This window comes from Pyrus communis, chromosome 11 (assembly GCF_041283825.1).
Source record: "Pyrus communis isolate YQ-2024b chromosome 11, ASM4128382v1, whole genome shotgun sequence".
Classification (NCBI taxonomy): domain Eukaryota; kingdom Viridiplantae; phylum Streptophyta; class Magnoliopsida; order Rosales; family Rosaceae; genus Pyrus; species Pyrus communis.
This window is the reverse complement of record NC_142575.1, coordinates 10,241,929-10,264,443: the sequence shown is the minus strand read 5'-3', so window position 1 is coordinate 10,264,443 and position 22,515 is coordinate 10,241,929. Positions and strand designations below refer to the sequence as shown.

At 33.8% G+C, this 22,515-nt stretch overlaps 1 protein-coding gene and 1 long non-coding RNA gene across 2 annotated transcripts; one reads left to right on the top strand and one right to left on the bottom strand.

The window, feature by feature from the left end:
• The first annotated feature begins 84 nt into the window (after positions 1-84).
• On the top strand, positions 85-1,259 carry LOC148692877 (uncharacterized). Its single transcript, XM_088680249.1, has 4 exons — positions 85-127; positions 215-684; positions 766-924; positions 1,236-1,259. The coding sequence occupies exons 1-4, from the start codon at positions 85-87 to the stop codon at positions 1,257-1,259; spliced, it is 696 nt and encodes a 231-aa protein (XP_088536375.1).
• A 5,081-nt stretch (positions 1,260-6,340) lies between these two features.
• Positions 6,341-7,371, bottom strand: LOC148692876 (uncharacterized). Its single transcript, XR_015953129.1, has 2 exons — positions 6,663-7,371; positions 6,341-6,540 (listed from the first exon to the last, which is right to left on the bottom strand). It is a non-coding gene; the product is annotated as an uncharacterized LOC148692876 (long non-coding RNA).
• Between the last annotated feature and the right edge of the window lie 15,144 nt (positions 7,372-22,515).

Sequence of the window (22,515 nt, the reverse complement as noted above, 5' to 3'; positions counted from 1 at the left end):
AGAAGAATGGCTCTTCTTATTATTTTTTTAATAAATATTACTTTGTCAAAACAACATATATAGTTTTGGACCTTGAGTATTTCCATGCCACCAGGACAAGGTTATGATGGAGCTAGTAACATGAAAGGTGAGTTAAATGGTATTAAGTCAAGGATATTAAGAAAAAATCCTTGTGCTTTTTATGTTCATTGTTTTGCATATCAACTTCAATTAGCTCTTGTTGCAGTGGCAAAGGGAAATGTTGATATTGTCACTTTTTTCACATTGGAAAATAGTGTGGCTACTATTGTTAGAGCATCTTGTAAGCATCGTGATGCACTTAGAGAGCAATTACAAAATAATCATATGGAAGCTTTTGAAAACGATTGTCTTATAACGGGCCGGGGTTTAAATCAAGAAACTAGTCTCAAGTTTGCTGGTGACACATGTTGGAACTCACATTATGGTACCTTGATTAGTATCATTTCCATGTTTGGTTCCGTGGTGAAAGTGCTTGAAATGATTGTTGATGATAGTTCCATGGATAATGTAGGAGAAAAAAATAGGTCATTGGGAGATATGCAATCTTTTGAATTTGTGTTTCACCTATTCTTAATGAAATCTATATTGGGGGTTACAAATGATTTGTCACAAGAATTACAAAAGAAAGATCAAGAGATTGTGAATGCTATGACTTTAGTCAAGGTATGTAAGCAACAACTACAAAACATGAGAGAGAATGGATTTCATCTTTTGCTTGATCAAATGTCTTCATTTTGTGACAAGCATGATATTGAGATTCCTAGCATGGATGATGGATATGTTACTCAAGGGAGATCACGGCATGGAGCTCAAAGAATCACAAACTTCCATCATTATCATGTGGAGCTCTTTGTTGCTATCATTGATAAGCAACTTGTGGAATTAAATACTCGCTTTGATGAGGTAAATACAAAGTTGCTTCTTTGTTTGGTCAGTTTGAGCCCGAATGATTCATTCTCGGCTTTTGATGAAAAAAAAGCTAATTTGTTTTGCTCACTTTTATCCGAATGAATTTATTACTTGTCAACTCTTGGCACTTGAAGATCAACTTGGGCATTATATTCTTGATATGCGTTTGAGTAGTGAATTTTCTCAATTGAAAGGAATTGGTAGTCTTGCAAAAAAATTGGTGGAGACGGGGAGGACTAGAGTATATAATTATGTGTATTTGCTAATTACATTGGCTTTGTTTCTACCTGTTGTTACTGCTTCAGTGGAGAGAACTTTTTCCGCTATGAATATTGTGAAGACTCCATTGCATTACCGAATAGGAGATCAATAGTTGAGTCATAGCATAGTGGTTTATATTGAGAGCAATGTTTTTTCTTCCATTGACAACGCATCGGGGACTATTGTTATTTGTTCTATAAGTTATGAATGATGGAACTATGGTTTAATTTTTAAGGTTATTATGCGTCTAAGAAAAGCTTGTAAACTTTTACATGTGACTCCCCGAAATATTTTTCCTAGATCCGCCACTGCCTCCCACCCTCCTAAACTCGTCCCCCCACCCTCCCAAACCCGTCCCTCCCCAATCTCCCCAATTTTCCAACCTAAATTCTTGTAAAAATTCACACATACAATTCACAAAATCACAACATAAATTACACATTCATAATATAAATCACAAATTCTCATAAAAAAATCACACGTACAATTTTATGGTAACTACTATTGTAAATATTTTAAATTGATGATCTATCATCAAGACCGAAGCTAAAATAGCCGTTAAATTTTGATTTTTCATTTCTAACCGTCGAAGAATTTCTTCCGGTTACCTGAAAGTTTGTTATTTGTGATTTTTGCCTATACAATCTCGTAGTATATACCAACTACATTGATGGTTGGATTTTCAAATTAGTTTCGCCGACTGTGAAAATCCTCAAGGGAATTGGGTATATAAAAATGTCCTTAAACACTTGCTCGACAAAACTCTTTAACTTTGCTCGAAGAATTGATATTCTAAACCCTTGAAATGTGTACTCAATGAGTTTCTATAATTCCTTCAAGAAAGATTACTTAACCCGACGAATTTGTCGAAATTCCGTCGGGGCAAAAGTTTACTTGTTTAATTGTGAACTTAAATAAAATTAATAGTATACTTTATTTAGTACACAATAATATTACATCAGTGAACCTTTAATCACAGTCGGTATACTTTTCCGCTTCCTCATCCTGACAACATATTATAAGCTAGAAAATCATTAATTGTCTACATAATTCCAGATCACAGAGTGAACATTTCCCCAGTGGACTTGTCATACGTTCGTAGACCATTTTTCCATAAATCTATCAACGGTCACAAATAAAGATCAATTGAACTACTAGGTGATCTGGACCCGGTTATTAAAAGACTCGTGATCATAAATTCTTTTTTAGTGCACCTCCAGGGCAAGTTATAAAGAAGAATGACCACCACCCAAGTGTTGTACTCATGCAAAAAATTTCCAAACAGATTGAAGCCATTAGAAGCAAGTCTTAATTTGACATTTTTGGCTCCATGACAAAATTAGGATGGATTTATCAAATTATTTCCACGTTTCACCATCTGCCAGACTAGACTATTCAAGAATTAGTTAAATTGTAAAGACTCATACTACGTCTACATGCACATCCATCAGACTCTCATACGGGTCTATGATTTTTTCAATTTTATTATACGAACGTAATCAATATTATTAACTTCATATAAACAGTTATAAAATTTCACACCACGATTTCCTAGGCTAATACTGTACAAATTAAATTCACCTGAGCTACATATATTTTAAATTCAAGTTGTGCCCTTTAATCCTTAATGGAATATTATTAGAATTAATATTGATGCCAAGCTCTTTTTATTAGTTACAAATACAAAAACCATGAAACATGGACTATTCTCAAAATCTTTAACACTAATAAACAAATTCAAGGACCAAAGAAATAATTAACCTAACAATTGAATCAAGAAATAAGTTAAATGAGGAGATGAGGAACTTACCCAGTGTTGAACTAGAAAATAATTTGACGGTGATTTATAGTTTTTCTTTTCTTGGGAAAGCAACGCAGCTTTGTCGAAGAGAGTAGAGGGGACTTTTTATTTTCAATGAATAAGGTAAAATGCATGGGGAGTAGGAAAACCTAATTACGTATTAATTTACCATTTTTACCTTTAGCCTAAAAATAGTAAAACAATATATAAGGTAATAGAAGTATTATTTATGAATTAAGAAACATATTAAGCCACTTAGTACTACGGTCTAGTGGTATTTCTCTTTACTTTAAGTGAGAGGTCTAAGATTCGATTTTCACCAAAAGCAAATTTGAACCGCATTATTGCAAGCCCATTGTGAGGCTAATCTCACCTCCCTCCCCTTTAGTGTAGATAATATTTGTACAAAAAGAAAACATATTGTCACTCAGTACTACGGTTTGATGGTATTCCTCTTCATTTGTGAGTGACAGGTCTTAGGTTCAAAACTCGTGGATAGCGAATTCGATACCAAATTAGGTTGCCCATTGTGTGGCTTAACCGAACTCCCCCTCCCCTTAGTGTAAAATATATCGTTGTACTAAAAAAAACATATTAAATAATAGCTTTGGCAAAAGTTGGGTGGGCTATTATACCTACAATAAGCAACAATAAGCTCATATATAGATTATTATAGCTGTAGTTTGTAAAACTCCTCCCTATAGGCTATAGCCCGTTGTAGTCGTGGTTGTAGCTCTGCCAGTGTGATCAGCCAGTCGCTAGAAATTTGATCAACTGGTCCTAGGAAAAGTTGGCTGGTCTAAAAACGTTGTAGGATTGAATGACAATCATGTAATTAATTTGCATTATGGTGGTATTTATAAAATTATTTTGGTTGAATTTTAGCTAAAAGTTTTCTTAGAATTGATTTAAACTGAAAGATCCCTAATCCTGTTTGTTCTTTTATTTGATTTAACCCTAGCACTCAAGCGTAATTTGGAATACTTTAGGTCCGGTCCTTACTCTCTCAATAGCTAGGGTTATATCATCCCTTTCATTTACTACGTACTAATGCCATTATGAAAATGTACACGCAATAGAAAAATTACGCCAATCTATTGAGATATGGTATACTACAAGTGAATATTTGCAAAAAGGAATGAATCCTAATTTTAGGATGACCAACCCTTTTAATCCAGTCCATATGATGTCCTTTTTGGGAACTAGAGAAATGCATCCCAAGTACACCAATTAGTAAGTATGAGAGGATTAATGTTGGATCTACAAAGATAAATGATTGATTTACCTATTCAAAGTAATTTACGTGAAGAACTGCCTTTACAAGAAAGACTTTTGTATTCATTGCCTCCCATATGATAGGTCACTTGAGGGAGAGACAAAGAAGAATAAAATAGGACGGATTCGAGTTATTTTCAGCATACCCCATAATACCTTAAACTCTTCCTTAGTTCTACACTAAATTGTAATACCTTTCACTATTTCATCAGTTCATCTACTTTTCGGATACTAAATTAACACTTTATTTCGACAACTAGGCAATAACAATTGCATAATACTTGAATCTCCTTACGAGGTAAACATCACTACTTGTAAATTGCGCATCTTTATTGAATAAATCAGATAATAGAAAATATTTAATCTTTTTAATCTTTGTTTGAAAAACATCTCAAAAAAATAAAACAAAAATAAAAATAAAAAAATAAAAATTTGAATCACAAATTATTTAATCCTCCACATGAGATCATCTTCAAATGAAGGTTGAAATTTCAAACAGTTTCAATCATAAACCTATACAGGGAAGATAGTTATTCTCAAGAAGTGGATCTGTTTTGTCCACTCATAATTGGTATTTGCTTCCTTAGTAGGCTTAGTTGCCTTATATATGTAGCTTATGCATGACACCCTGCCATCACTTCCAAATGTACAGTTACATTGTAGGTGAGAATTTCAAACATTTTGATTTCCTCCACTCAAATGGTAGACATTCAAGCACTTTGAAAGGTAAATAAAATTACTATTCAAGGAAAACCAGCTTAATTATTATGCACCTCAACTACTCGGATTGAACATTTGGACAAAACCCACTTGCCGTCAAACATGCATTAATAATTAAAATACAAGCCATGACATATACTTTCCCTAGCAGCCACTTCATTTTTCACCCCATATAAGAGTAGGAACTTACGAGTACACCATCAACGTGCATGCTAACGATATATTCAGCAATATGTATAAGTTTTTTTTCTTCTATATATAATGTCGCATATTTGACATATATGAAACTACAATGACAATATAATCGTTTCATTTAAATTGTTCTCTTATCAAATGACAAAAAAAGGCAGTATCTTTCACATGCAAAAGTTGTTCCCACAAACGAACGTGAATTGGTGACCTGGGACAGTGGAGCTTTTTACTCCTTTTAAGGCCACAAATACTTCCATATATATTTGATTCCCTTGAAAAAAAAAAAAAAAAAAAGAGAGAGAGAATAACACTTAATCATGGTTATTGGACAGAAACCAGAAGCCATCAAGAATCCTTTGTGTGGGGTACTCAAGGCTTTTTTGATCTCCCGCCCTTAAATTTACTAGACTTTCTAGAGCAAGTCAACAGGAAAGGTAGAAAAGAAGGCTTTCCCAGGGAACATCCCCTCTTATGTTCAGTTGATTAATAGCCAATTGACCATATTCGAACGGTCCTTGGATTTAACATTTGGAGATTTTTATGTGCAATCGAAGAAACATTTTTTTATATCTACATCTCTCATCACGTTATAAAAATATACACAATGAATAAATATAGATGAATAAGATACATTTTCAATTGTATAACAGAATCTTACGTATTTTCCCCAAAAGTTTCTTGGTACGTCACATATATGCCAAATATGAACTTATGGAGGCGGGCTCTACCCCTTGTTAAAACTTAAGATGCATTGTGCCAGCTTTCACATAAATGATGTGGGATCTTTAAATTTTTATAGGTTCAACACCCACAATGTGAGAGGCAGTTGCAACAATGCGACATCCGCCATTTATAAAGACACTTTCCTTCCTTCTTAAGGCCATGTATGCATGTTACGTTGCCGATCGAGTGCTCACACAGGTGCATACAACAATACACTAATCTTTCTCACGTAAAACTCAACCATTTATCTGATCTCATCCCAAACCGCTAGGTATCGCTGAAATTTATATATATTTCTAAACCTGATTTAAGCAGTGAAACTGAAGAATGCATCTCATATAAAAAATTTGAGAAAATATTAAATTATAGTTTATATTAAATTGTTTCACTTTTTTTTTTTTTTTTGTCAATTAATTAAATTTCATTAAAAGAGAAAGATAATAAAAAGGTAAAAACCATCCAAAAAGAGAATCCAAAACAGTCAAACAAAGCCCAAGTCTACATAAAGAAATTACAATAAAGTGGGCTCAAAAGAGGCAGTCCATAGCAATACAAAAGCCAAAAAACCGGAGAACTGATAAAAGAAAACAGCTGCCTCCACCATATTAGCTGCACCACCACCGGACAGTTGCCACCACCTAAAAGAAGGACAAATGAACCAAATGGATCAACAGACGATGTGGATAGACACGCCATCCGCGCTATAAGCGCTACCATAATCGTACCAAATAGTGCAAAAAACACTTTAAAAGCAACTAACCACCAAGGAGTGCTGCCAGATAACATCCTTGAAGGAAACATCCAAAGAGTAGAATAGCAGAGGTAGATGGTAGAGGATATGTGATGAGGAACGATACTTAGAGAGAAAAATGACAAATATGTGATAAGTTCAGGGTAAACTGAAACAAAGCTAAGAGAACACTGAGACAGAGGCTCAGACCAACTACAACCGCGAAAAATAGACATAGCAAGGTAAGATAAGGTAAGAAAAAGGAGAAAAGGTTGGGGAATGAGAGAAGAGGACTGAGAATTGAAAGGTTTTGGCTACCACTGACCCCAACCAAAGGAGGAGTCGGCCATATTGTCGATAAGTTTTTAAAGGTGAGCGAGAGAAGGAGAGAAGTAAAATATCTGATAGTCCTAAATGGTTTTACTCTTAACTATACCAATGCCTTTTGTAACAAAACCAAATAGATATGTCAACTGTAGGTGATTAAGTTGGGATACAAATGGAAGTGTATATGAAAGTGTAGAACAATATTTACTCTCAATGTTCAAGTCCACATATGACATGTGCAGAGTAACCAGCTAAAAGCAAAAGAATACTGGAAAAATGCATGCAGCGTAGAAAAGTGATCAACGCTAGGGCACCATCAACGTCGATCCGTCATTGATCTTATTTCTTTTCATCAAACGAACAAGAAGAGTCAGAGTCAACTAGCTAAAACCCCCATTACTTAACAAACAAGGAGCCCTAGTCTCTAGCTAAGCTAGAATTCCATTGATTGTATGACTTATGTGTACGCGAGAGAGAGAGAACTGTACGTTTGTGTGCTGTAATTGCGTGTGTGTAATGGTTTCAATTATACCATTAATGGGCACATAATTTTCTATCAAAATTCTTACGTTTTCTTTCTTGAATTAGTTTGAATAATATGAACATCGTTTTAGTGGTCACACATATGTAAGCACCAATTGTACGTCATTTATTGGAGCACATTAAACTGAAGAAGATAGTCAAACATAATGTTGTGTCTTTATTCTTTTTGTTCTTTTATCGTTGAGAAAAATTTGATAGAACTAAGCAGAGAATTCGAATTCCAGAGGATTTCCTTTTTTTTCACGGACCAAACTATGAGCTAGTTGATTCAAATATTTTGTGTTTCATTATTCTTCTTACCAAAGTTACGGGGCCGGTTCAATAACTGAGGTCTAAGACGAAAATTACAATCCAGCCTTTGTAACTTAATGTGTCTATATAAAGTAATTAAATTCTTTAATGAGGAATAATTAAAAAATATCCAACATTTTTCTGAATTTTCAAGTTTTTGGAGCTTACTCTAGAGGCAAATATGTCATTTGCTGACATGACTCATTCAATGATCGAGCAACACACCCTTTAGTTTCCATCAGGTTGTGTTAAAGATGAGCATATATCTTTGGTTTTGGTTGAACAAGTCATGAGCAATCTCATCTGTGACCCTACTATACATACACATTACACAGTTTTAATAGTGACGAGGAGGGTTTTACACAATTTTATACTGCGTTCTTACTGTAATTTTGACCAAAAAAAAAATTGAACTAATTTCAAGCTGTTTTCTTTGAAGGAAAAAACTGACATGAATCACAATGTAGTAACAATTGAGTGACAAGAAGTTATTGACCAAAAACAAAAAGAGATAGGAAGAACAGTTAAAATATAACTGTGTACAAATTTGATGATCAATGTTTTATTTTTCAACCCTTTTTGAGAAATTTTTAGTATGATTGTAACAGTACTTTATGTTTACTAATTTATGTAATGAGAAGTGTATGGACATTTATATATAGACTATATAAACTCTAAAGAAAACAAATTCTTCCTCTTGAATCAAGTTGTTCTCGTACTCACATTATCATGTGTCATGCATCAAGAACACTCCAAATAAGTTTTTACCTTCGTTTACGGACATGCCAACCCCACTTAGCTAAACCGAAGTGAAAGAATATCATTGGTGTTCGATATTGTGTTCTATCCATCAGTGAAGGCATGGCCCAGTAGGAGAAATTTTTTTATCGTGATTGTAACACGGATAGTACACTACGTGTTTTTATATAAGTGATGAGAAATTTTATTTTTTAAGTTATTAACTTTTTAACATACATATCCTATACCATTTATATAATAACATATGGTGTACCACTTCAAGTACCGATCACACTGAAAAATTTCTCTTCAAGTAGAGTGGGTTGTGACTTATGAATGGCTATTGTCTGGGGCATAACAACAAACAATTAATGGCCTTCAATTCATGGCTCCATATCTAAGGACCATAATGACAATGACTTATCTTTAATGGGGCCAACTGAAAACGATTCGCATTGCTTAAAGTCTTCAAAGGCTGACAAGATCCTACTGGATATGTCCAAAATCTAAATTAAGCCACTGAAGGGAAGAATATCTAGCTAACATCATTGTGTTCTGCAGAGCACCACATGAACAAAGCCGATACAAGTTTTATGCCACAGTGACTAAGTATTAACAAACGGGGATGTTACCGAACTCTTTAGTCCAATTTTCTAGTTCTATCTTATCTGTTCACTCTCTAAATATCAACACTACAAAAACAGAGTGAATCAAATTAGAATTCATTTAACTATTAGATGAACGTCATCAAATTTTTAGTGTTTGGATGAATAACATGTTCGTTTATTTGTTGGATTACCATTAATTTTAAATTTGGTTGATTTTGAACAGAATTGATCTTTAAAATGTGACGTCGAAAATAAACTGTTCGGTTTGCTTTCCATCATTACAAGATGAAAATAAAAGCCAAAAAGATAAAAAGAGAATGTTCAAACGAAAAATTTGCTAGTACTCCTTCGAATGATTGAAAAATAAAAAATCAGTCAATTCCTCTGAAGCATTCATGTCAATTAAAAGAAGTCTTTCCGTTTATGTGGAAGCCGGCAACAATATTAGGCAAAGCTGCAAAGACCCAAATAAAAGGGATCCATAGGAAGAGAATTTGTTATAAAATGTGACCAGTATGCAGACACTACACTATATACACTATATTGTAAATTTACAATATGGAATAGTTTCAAAATCAAGGCTAGCTAGCTGCGACTAAAAGTCCTAGTTTTGATATTCAATTTTGAATATGTTATAAATAGACAAAATGTTCGAACCTTTGTTAGAGAATGAAGTGGAACGGGAACAATGTAATACTTTGTTTAGTTTATTTACTTGTGTTAGACAAGGGGAAATGAACATAAAGAAGAGAGGCGAGGAAAACTCGTACTTTTTACTTTTGCATTATCAAGTTGAAATGACTTAATATGATGATCTGAGAAATGTGCTCTTAATTTGATTATTTGAGCAAAAAGTCTCGCAAAAGCTACATTTCGAATAGACAAGAGGCAAACACGTGACCATCAAGTAGATGCATCAATAAAAACCATGAAATATCGAAATGGTCCACAAGATAGTTGAATAGGCCCACAATTATCTCCTTGAATTCTTTGAAAAAATGATGGGATTCAACATCAATCTGATTGAGATGGTTTAATTACAAGCCATGCAAAGGTTATCATTTGATACAGTAATATGTCTGTTCAATAACGGTTGCCCATTAGAGTTGGTAATAATCATGCATCATGGTGGATCCTGGATAAGCCAAGGGTCATACAAAAGCATGTAAATTTTTGGACTAATGAACTTCTGGTTCACGACATTATGTGCTTTAGTTATCTTTATGTATGTACTAGCATATGGGAACACACAAAGTGTGTGAGAAAATTTTTTATTTTTGTTTTTGAAATAGAAGGAGAGAGGAAGAGAGTGATAAAGAATGTGGGAATGGGAAGTTTTTTTTTTTTTTTTTTTTTTAAAATTAGAGATATGTTATGATTACATGTAGATGAGGCTTTGGAAAAAAAACAGCAAAATTTGGTTGTGTGAAATTACATTTCTACCTCATATTTCTTATTCATGTTCTAATTTAATTAGAGGATTAAACTGGTAATTTTATAGGATTTTGGTTGACAATGAGTGTTTTATTAATTAGTAGAGATAATACAATCCACTCGATAAACCTCGCAACTTCTCCAATATAATGTACCCTTCAGGGTATCATTAGAGATAATGCATAGATTCCACATTATCTGCCTTTCTCGTTTCAATGTAGTATTGTTTCAACGTATATATTTAAAACTAAACAAATTTCTACCATTTAGTATTACGGACTAGTGGTATTCTTCTTCATTTGTAAGTGAGAGGTCTTAAGTTCGATTCTCCCCAAAGGCGAATTTGAATCACATTACTATGGCTAGCCCAGTATAAGACTTAGCCCACTCCTCCGCTTCTTAGTATAGATACTATATTTTGTTCAACAAAAAAAAAAAAAAAAAAAAAAAACACAACAAATCGTGCTCAGGAAAAACTCAACACTTTATTTATAATAAAGGAAACTGCAATGTCACTTTTACAAGCTTCAAACCAAAAGGTTAGATAATGTAAAACACAAAATTGATTTAATCAGACCCATAAACTTTATTTCTCATTTCCACAATGAAGTAACAAACATCCAAATGGGATTGTGTCCATTTGACCAAATAAATCGAACATTAAACCATGTATATCCACCTGATCAGCCTGGTTGATGAAATTAGTCTTGACATACTTTCCTTTGAGTGATGCATGGTAAAGATCTACAAGTTTGATTCATACAAGGTTTTCCTTTATAGCGATTACATTCTTAAAGCTTGAGACTAAATCATTCTTTGGACCCTAGTTATAACTATGAAAATCCTGGGGTTTACCCTTTTCCATTCTATTGACTTTGTGTATGGCCACGTCCTCGTCTGTAGTTACTACCATGAGAGGATGTGGTATTTTTTTTTCCAAGGGAAGCAACATTCACTTTTGAGAATGATTGCGTTCTAGTTGATTGGGACTGAAGATTTTTCATCGAGAGCTCATTGTTCTGTTCAACCACGAAGAGTACTGTACTGATATCAACTAACTGTACTCTATAAAACCGTGCTCGCTATATTGTTGTTGCATGAGCAAATTAGAGGCATGAAAAGTACTATTTTTTTTTTCCAGCATGTATGCTTCAGTGACATTATCCTCACAAAGTTTCATTTTGAAGTTGATTCTAAACATGGCAAAAATTTATACCCAGTGACTAACTTAAAATCCTAAATTCGCAAATTTGTCCAGTCATAACGAGCTCTTAGGATAATCACTATTTTGGGTGATTATATCAATCGATTAAGGCATTTCAAAGAGTCAGTGGTTCATGAACCGTCAGGTATTCGCTCTTTAATCCTTCATGGATGTGCTGACGAATAAAATTCATGGCTTTCACTTGACCTTGGGAGGATGCAATGTTTCCTTTTTTAATAGTGCCCCTAAGATTTCCTGCCTCGAGATGAATCTTGGCATCTACGACCCATGTAAGGTAATTCTGTAAGTGTTGTCACAAAATCAAGTTTTTCAAGGTTCGTCTTTTTCTTTTTTTTTCTAATAAAAAAATGAACATAGGAGAGGAGAGGTAAGAGAAACTTGAGTTATTACTTTCTGCTTTTGATCTTTTTATCTGTGAGGAAAAGTGAAAAGCGATGATCAGAATGTCAAAATATGACCTCATTATATAGGATTTTCTCCAAACATAATTGAGTACATAGTTTATGTATGACCATTAGGATCAAAGAAAGCTACAACATATAGAAAAATGAAAGCCTAACACTGTTTACCCTACAAGCTTAAGATGCAAAGTCTTCTTTGAATAGTAAAACTTTATTCACGTGGGTCATTCATATTTGCAACAGCATAGATTAATCATTATAAATTGTTTGTTTGTCTTTTTTAGGCGGAGCAAAAGTGTGATAGACTCGTCACCTTTTTCTCTATAAGTAGATAAAAAAGGACAAAAAATTAGATTATGCACATAAAAAATGAGCGCGTGAAAATTATTATTATTATTTTTAAATAAAACTAGATGAAGTACATACATTGTGTGTGTAAATATATATAATTTATGAAAGAGACAAGTTTGAGAAAAATAAGAGAGAGAAAACGTGGAAGATGTTTTAATTTTAATTTTTTAATTTAAAATTAAACATATTGTATGCTCACATGTGGATGAGGGCAGAAAAAAAAAATTTGTTTGTGCAAAATTGCATTACTATCCAAAATTTTATTTTATGATATAACATCAAATTGTATTTTCACCTTCTTTTAATAATTTATGAAAGAGAGAAGTTTGAGAAAAATGAGAGAGAGAGAGAGAGAGAACGTGGAAGATGTATAAATTTTAATTTTTTAATTTAAAATTAAACATATTGTACGCTCACATGTGGATGAGGGCAGAAAAAAAAAATTTGTCTGTGCAAAATTGCATTATCATCCATAATTTTATTTTATGATAGAACATCAAATTATCTTTTCACCTTTTTTTAATTAATAAAAAATTTTGTGTTAACAAGTAGTTTAGATTATGAGCAGTTAGACCCCAATATCAATACTAGTGAATAATGGAGGAGAATCCCATAAACAAGAAGAAATACTTCATGGGACTGTCCTATAAATATAATACATGTCATCTCTATGAAGGCACAATCCTAAGTCACATCATTAAGAGAGACGAATAAATAACCGACGGATTTTCTCGAAAGTTTTATCCCATCAAGATTCAGCAAGGCTGATGACAATCCATTTCTTAAGTACATCAATCTACATCTTATCTTATCTTAACCAAAGTTTTCATTGCAAATATGCAAAATCTCATCGTTTAATTATTCAAGTCAACTAATGATTCATTACAGTGAGTTTATGGGCTTTTTGTCGAACCAGAATGCAGAGAAACCCATCAGTGACTAATATTATATTAATCTAAGGATTAATTAGTATTATGGTTTTCAGAAAGCGATAGGGCTTAATCTTCTAAAGTAATAGTCAATTATTGCGGTTTTTGGACTTTGTGATTGAATAACCCATTCCGCCATTGGACTTGATTTTTGTTCTTTCCAATTTTTTTTATTTTATTTTTTTCCAATTCAAACCCCGTCATCAAGATTTGAATACATTACACATTATTCATGAGTAATATGAAATAGACATGATGCTTAATTTTAATTCAAATGATAATGACATCATTTTCCAGCTAAGCTATGGATAAGTAGAAGCATTAATTTTGATTAATCAAAGAGTGAAGAGACAAACCTAAACCAACATTGGAGGAAACCCTATGACGGCAGTGATCATTTGGTAGGAAAGAAACTTTGCTGTAACGTACACTCACCTTTCTTTTTCCTATCTCACTGCTCGTATCAATGGTGGAGTATCGTGTAATTGTCCACGATGTCATTAGTTTAAGATTGTTTGATAATTATTTCGATTTTGGTTTTTAATTTTTGGTATATTTTTGTGTCGTGATAGGAGAGAAGTACACAGAGAAAATGATTGAATAAGAAGAGTGAATGAAGGATAGTGGGAGAAAAATAAAAGAAAGATACAAAGAATGACACATAGAATGAAAGTTAAACACAAAAAAACTAAAAAGTTATGCTTGAAGTTATTTTCGCTTTTGAATTTTGTTTTCATTCGTTGTTTCTTCTTTCATCTCTCAAATAACACATTTTTATCCTTTTTTTTTCCTATGGGACCATGAATTTTCAAAGGCGGAGTAAGGGGTATCGAAATACGAATACCTTAAAAGTTTGGTCGTGAACTTAACAACTTCATGTCGAAGCTAGATAAATGGAGCAGTGATGCCACAATCATCCTGTTTCAGAGTTGTGGGTGAAGTTTGACGACTTCGCTGAAATTGACCATACTTGTTCCGCAAGATATGGAACCCTAATCCAGCAAGGAATTAGCAAGTTTTCTATATTCTTTGAGTCTTTATAATCTAAAGATTGGCATGCACTCCAAGTAATCACACTCTTGAGAATAAGCAATATCTACTTCCTATATATCCTCTGGGATACTCCAGGTTCAATAAGGATTCTCTATCCTAAAAGGTGTTTACCTCGACTGGTATAAAGACACCTATCTAGGGTTCATCTTTGTTAGCACAATTACTGCACACTTATTGTCTTGCTTACTGCTTGAGTCTCATAACATTGCTTACTAACTTGACCATAAGAAAGAGCTTTTGCCGACACACACACCCCCATCCCCCTGGGTTGTCGACTACTTACAGTTGTTTACTGTTTTGCAAGTAAACGGATCTATAAATCTCCACCATTCACAGCGGTGCATGAATTTGGTTCCAACAATTTGTGCATTCATTGAGAGTAAACTTATATTCCTCCCGACAAATCACTCAACCACAAGCATTACACAAGAGAGCTTGGTCAACGCTAACATCAACATGGCAACAGGAGATGATACATTCCCTAACGCTTCTTTTGCTCCCTTTGGATATAACTCAATTCCCGACATCTTAACAACTCTTGAGCAAGTTACCAAACCCCTCATGCTACAACCATCCCAGGGAACGATGAAGCTCCAATCACTAGACCTCATTTTCCAAGGAATAAATTTAAGAGACTCTGCTGAATATCTATATGTATGTTGATAAATTGCAGAAAGACTACAAGGCTTCATGGCAGATAATCATACTAACTTTTCAACCACAACTAATTCGAATGGCGTAGTCTGGGCAACGACAAGTCCATAGATGACTCATCTCATAATGCCTCACCATAGGCTATTCGTCGAAGATGATTCTCAATGTAGAACTTACGTTGTAGTATCATTGAACTAGAACTACACCAATGATTTGATTCTCCTTTTCGGAGATATGTAGGAAATCCTATTCTGATTCAACCACACCCCCTTATCAATTCACCATTCTTTTATGAATAAGAATTTCAGAGTTTGATTATGCTACAACTTTCACATGTTTGTTCATTCTTTCCTTTTTGCAGTGTTGGAGATACCCTAAAATCTCAAATAACATACAACTTTGAAACATCACATAATTGCAAGACCGAATATTAAAAGTGATAATGTCAGATGTGGGATTTCTTGGAAATTGGATGAAAGAAAATTAGTGTAAATTGTGCGTTTCTCCTTTAACCCATTCCGTAGTGTTTAGTTAGCCGCTTAGAGGCTCAAGTCGTATTAAGCACAGTTACAATATGCGGGATATGGGCACGGGGACATGGCCCCTTAACCTAAAAATACAATGCACCATTTGACCTTCATAAAGTTTTTACAATCTAAAAGTTATGCGTTATAACATTCAAACCTGACTTTACGTCATTCGAGGGAATAATCGAAAAAGCAATCTAGAATTCATCTGAGTGGTGGCTCTAAACTTCGACCCTAAGGGCGATTACTTATATCCCAGACCAACATACTAAGTCAAGTATGTTATGCGATACCATGTGTTTGAGCAGGTCCGAATGTGGCATGCTAACTAGAAAATCCTCAAGAGGAATTTTATTCTAAAGGTGTTTCTGACCCACATGTGAACAACTAAATACCTAACGAACTTTTGTCTAAGATATACTGGATGGACATGCAATTTGGATTGTGATGTAATCCCCCTCTCGGTAGCACATTGCAACCTCTAAAATCGTCAAACCCGTAACGGGGCAAGGTGAACAAACAAATGAATTTATGATTAAACAAATCTGACAGAAGACACATGAAATCTGTAGGGCATTCCAGGTATGATTTGACGATTTCTCAATCTTAGTTCGATCAAGGCATTAAAGCAAGTCTGAGCAAAAGATTTCTCATGGGCTTAGTACTCAGTGGTGAAGTGAGGTGTTACTTCGACTATCACAGCGATAATCTTTACAAACACTTAGTTTTGAAGGTAATTAACTTTACCTGGAAGGATTTCAAGCTTTGTTCTGGACCTACAAACTTATGTTTCGCCTCAATACTCATCACTCAAAAGTTACCTTAGTTCGGAAAGATTGGCGGACTAAACCATATTCCACAACATAGAAGCAAAGGATGAGAAATCCAAAGTATTATACTTTAATAGGCTTAAAAATCTAAGTAGAACTACTTCGTCAAAGAACAATCAACATGCAAAAGATTAATTCATTCAAAGGAAAAATTGCAAGAACCCGAATCTCACATTGGATCCTTTCATCTGAGTCGATGATTGGAATTAATGGGGAAAACTACAGACAGCTCATCTTTCTTCGTGCACACGCAAATAAGACATATCCATCATCGCGACATTGATGACACGTTTGTCAAGGCAACATGTCTAAATACGGAATGTCTCGATTGCTTTGTAGCATCCATAAGGCTCAAGATTCTATGCATCAAAGGAATTAAAATGGTATGTCTTCTGACTTAGTCCGAAATGCATGGTCTTTGGATGACTATTCTCAAAGAAAACAAGCCGTTTTCAAATACATAGTTAGGGCAATTGTGGGACCATGATTTTCCAAGGCCGGAATAAGGCAGATCAGGATACGAATACCTCTGAAGTCCAGTCATGAACTCAACAGCTTCTTAGCATTGCTAAATAAAAGCAGCGATGCCACCATCATCTTGTTTTGGAGTAGTGGGCGAAGTTCGATGACTTCACTAAGATTGACCATGCATGCTTGTTTCGCAAGATGCAGAAACTTAATCTAGCAAAAAGTCAGCATCTTTCCTATATTCTTAAAGTTCTTACAATCTAAGACTTGGAGTGCACCGCAAATAATTACTCCTAAGAGGATGCAATATCTACTTCCTAAATATCCCTTGTGATTCTCCCGGTTTAATATGGATTCTATATCCTAAAAGGTCTTTAACTTGACTAGCATAAAGACACCCATCTAGGGCTCATCTCTTGTAACTCAATTATCACACACTTATTCTCCTACCTACTGCTTCAGTCTCATAATATTGCTTACTAACATGATCGTCGGAGAGCTTTTGATGGACACCACCCCCTTTTTGGTCTTTGGCTACTTACGATTTTTTACTATTTAACAAGTAAAGAATTTGTGAATCTCTACCCTTAATGGCGGTGCGTGAATTTGGTTCCATTATTTCCCATGTATACTCAATTGTACTAACAAATGCAATTATTTTTATAAATTCCTTTAAATTTTACATGGATTGTTAGGAATAGTTGAGGTACGAGATTGAAGTGTGGCTTTGTCTGTAGCTTACTTGATCATATATGACATATCACATAAGAGTCACGTTCTCCTACAGTCCATGGTCTGGGAAAGTTATGACATGTAAGATATGTTTTGAAATTACAACAAGAAGATATTAGGATCACATATACAATGAACCAAACAACAATAAACTAATTACAATTAACTTATTTGTACAAGAGGAATTAGCGCTCGCATGTATAAGAATGTCTTCTACTCTCTCCAAACTATATTTTCTTGCTATATGAATATTGTGAGAGCAAAGACAATCCTTTATACACTGATTAGGGTTCCTCCAAAACCGCCTATTATAGTTAATAGAGAGATACATCAAATCACTATTAAATCAAATTGTTTTCTTACTGTAATAAGTCTTACCAAATAAAGATTACGTAATCGGTCACTAAAACTTAAGACTCTATTATTCAAACCATATTGGACTGCAAGTCACTCGAGTATTAAGTCACTTAAATAAGTTACTCAAAAGTGATTTAATTGATAAATCACTAATACTCACAATAATTCTTACATGACTATCCATCATTCAATCTTAATCTAAAGATAGGTTGTCATTTAACATTAGTTATTGTACTTTTTCTTTACTTGTGAATTAAGATCGATCAGTGAATGACAAAATTTTCTTGGACTATAGGGTGCATGTACTTGCGATGGGGCTGTTTACCCTAGGGTAGAGGGAGGCTGCCGTATGTAGCCTTCCAATTTTTCAAACGATAGTTATGTCTTTGACCAATGGCCCGGATTCTTTGAAACAATAAGGACAATGCAGTATTCCATGCAGCTAGTAAGAATAAAATTAGTACCAACTCCACGAAAGGATGTTTGAATGGTGTAAGTTATAGAAAATGACTTGGTGGTTTTGGTCCATATCACTGTATGCCGACGGCACAATGGGCATGATGTTGATTAAGTGCTTTGACTAATGGGACCTATGAAGCTTTTTAATCAAGTGGAAATTAAGTTACTTGTAATTTTCATGAAACCATCAAAGCACATTAGGTGCAGTTTGACAGAACCACTCGTCTCCCACAAGATCACAGCTAATCCACAAGTAAATCCAACGTGCATGCTGCCGGCTTTGTGAGCTTGTGGAATATATGGATTTGGTATTTAACTATACATGCATGAGTCAGACAGCCAAAAAATAGAAGAAAAACATTTTACTTAATTCAACGATTTTCATTCTGGCCGTGCGGGAAATATTTTATGTTCGATAGAATAATACCTCCAATCAAACGACCATAATAAAGTTTGAAAAAAAAAATAGCATTAACAAATTTGAATTTTGATGGTTTTTTATTTACAATGTGTTCTAAAAACTTGGCTTTTAGAATTGAAGTCGTGATTTCCTCTAACAAAGCCAGAGACTAGATCATTAGAACAAACAAATTTTTAATACGAAAAGGTTGGAACATCAAAGTTGTATAAATATGACTTTTTCTATGAACTTATTATGAGCCGAATTAATGTGTTTGCTTATGCCGTGCAAGTTACAAAGAAGTAAACCATATGTGTCTTTAACCATTTGAGAATCGATGAAAAAAAATTGGTCGTATTAGAAATTGTTTAGTTATATGATTATTTAATTATTCATATTTTTCATTTCCTTTTTATCTGACGGCTTGTTTTGCAAAGTTTAGTTGAGCAAACAATATACAATTTTGATTATTATTATTAGAATTTTGCAGGGTAACAATATAGATGATTATTGTTTGTAGAATTGACACTATGACCACCTATAACAAAGTGGAGACGGCCGGATATCACTAGAATAAATAATTATTGAAAAAATAATAATTCTGGAAGGTTGAAACTTCAAAGATGTATACGTGAGTTTTTAATGAGCTTATTATGAGTCGAATATAATGTGTCCGCTTATCCAATGCAAGTATCAAAGGATAAAGTATGTTTTCTAAACATTAGACTATCGCTGCAAAAATTGGTCAAATCGAAAATTATTTAGCCATATGATTGCTCATATTTTTGTTTCATTTTTATCTTATGACCTGTATTGTTTTGCTTATTGTAGTTGAGGAAACAATTTTGAATTTTGAATTCTTTTTTATAGGATCTTAGGATAACAATCACAGATGAAGCCAATGAAGGCTTACTGAGATAGATGTCCTCACTCAAGTAATTCGTTTGTGAAGTTGCAGACTGTAGTTATATAGATATACACGCGTCATTTTTGAAGAAAAGATGCGTATTCAATATCAAGCATACCTTCATACTACTTCTACCCAATATCAAATATTATAGAGTAAAAGTGCTTTTGTTTGGTCATTCACACTGGAAAAAAGGCGGTTTTTGAACATTAGTCCTTGCAAAATTAAAATTTAAAAAAAAAAAAAAAAAAAAAAACCTGATGTTAGATTACATATTCAATTTAATCCCTTCAAGTGTACTTTTATCAAAATTTATATTCAATTTTTGTTATTCAATGTGCATTTTTATTTAATCTCTCCACATTAAAGTTTAATTTTATTAATATGCACATATTTAGTTCTTTTAATTATAAATGAACATAAATGAGAAAATATTAAAAGAAAATTGTGATACAAAAATATATAAATACATAATTGTACAGAAATGACTCTGCCGATGTAAGATCCCACATTGCCCAGGGGAGTGGATCATGTAAGCCTTATATGTATATTCCTATCTCTACCTAGCACGAGGCCTTTTGGGAGCTCATTGGCTTCGGGTTCCATCGGAACTCCGAAGTTAAGCGAGTTTACGCGAGAGCAATCCCAGGTTGGGTGACTCACTAGGAAGTTCACATATGAGTTCCCAGAAACAATACCGTAAGGGCGTGGTCGGGACCCAAAGCGGACAATATCGTGCTACGATGGAGTCGAGCTAGGGATGTGGTGGGGACCCGGGCGGGGATGTGACAATTTGGTATCAGAGCCAATCCTTGGTAAGAAGTGTGCTGGCTGACGAGAACATCGGGCCCCTAAAGGGGGTGGATTGTAAGATCCCACATTGCCTAGGGGAGTGTCAGTCTTATATGTATATTCTCATCTCTACCTAGCACAAGGCTTTTTGGGAGCTTATTGGCTTCGGGTTCCATCAGAACTCCGAAGTTAAGTGAGTTCACACGAAAGCAATCCTAGGTTGGGTGACCCACTAGGAAGTTCTCGTGTGAGTTTCTAGAAACAAAACCGTGAGGGCGTGGTCGGGGCCCAAAGTGGACAATATCGTGCTACGATGGAGTCGAACCCGGGATGTGGTGGGGACCCGGGCCGGGATGCGATAGCTGAAATATATAAAATTGATTTTTTTGTACCGAAATATTTGTACCTACATGATTGTACTGAAATATATTATAATGAACCTAAATGTATGTACCAAAATGTATTATATTGAATTAATGTACCTAAATGTCAATACAAAAATGTATGTACCAAAATGTACGTACCGAAATGTAAGTACCGAAATATAGTATATTGAATTAATGTACCTAAAAGTCAATACTCAAATGTGTGTACCAAAATGTATGTACTGAAATGCATTATATTGAATGTACCTATATGTTTGTATTGATGGATATACCGAAATTTTCAAATATATTAATGTACCTAAATGAAGAACATACAAAATTGTTATCGGAATATATATTATAAAAAAATTAGTTGCCTAAATGTAGACATTAAAATATATTATGATGGATGAAATAAAAAGTAAATTTAAATGTAATTAATACATTAAAATAAAAATAAAAAGATAAATAAAACTAATAAATAAACCTAATAAATGAGATGATTAAATGTACTAGAGACTAAAATTGGATTTTAATTTTACACAAGGTTATAGCCTAAAACTCATTTTTTTTAAGGATTAAAATGAAGTTTTCTTTAAAAAAAAAAAAAAAAAAAACGATCTCCCGCCTCTCATGTATAAATATTTTTCTTATCACTTTGCCACTTTCTACTACTAAAATGATTGTAACATTAGAATCGTGATACATTATCATTTGAAATCATCTCTATTATCACACTGGGTATAAACTATATTATAATAAAGTTTTTCTTTGTTACTTTTTGGGTTATTCCTACTAAAAAAACTTTTAGCTCCGTCCTGATGACAATTAGACGGTTCTGTTGTTGAACCATATGCGATGTGGGGTAGCCTTGAGAAAAAATTTTGCATTAAAATAAAATTAGAAACATCTGTTGAAAAGATTTGGGAGAATAAGAATATAACAAGTATGGGATTCATTAACTAAAATATTAGACCGATTATCTCGCCCTCGTAGCATTTGTGACTAAAGTATGTGGTGCTTGTGCTCTTTCTTTGAATTCAATAAAAGGAGTACTAAATCATTTTGGTAACTTAGACTGCAGTCAACAAAGACGGATAAGAACTTCCCTACGTATAACACTACATATCGCATATATATGCACCGGATTCGGGACACAATTTTTTTTACAAAACTTTTTATATAGGTTTTTGTAAGATTTTTTCTACGAATTTCAACGATTGGCAGATCCCTGACACTAATTTTTTACACAACCTTTTATATAGGTTTTTGTGAGACTTAGTCTGCGAATTTCAACAATTTGGATCGTCTTATCTTTTTAAACATCATTCATAGATCATCCTTGCAAAAATATGGACAAATCTAAAACCAATAAGACATTTATTTGTAGTGAAAAAAATTGACAAATACGGTTCTACAAAAAACCCTAAACCCTTAATCAACAGTCATATAGTTTCAGATTTATGTGACTTTTGGTAAACATGATCTTTGA

What these genes read in the sequence shown, in the direction of transcription:
- LOC148692877 (XM_088680249.1), top strand. Translation starts at nt 85, where the DNA reads ATGCCACCAGGACAAGGTTATGATGGAGCTAGTAACATGAAAG. An exon ending in ATGCTATGACTTTAGTCAAG is followed by an intron (nt 685 to 765) that starts GTATGTAAGCAA and finishes TTTTGTGACAAG; the next exon opens with CATGATATTGAGATTCCTAG. An exon ending in TAAATACTCGCTTTGATGAG is followed by an intron (nt 925 to 1,235) that starts GTAAATACAAAG and finishes TTACTGCTTCAG; the next exon opens with TGGAGAGAACTTTTTCCGCT.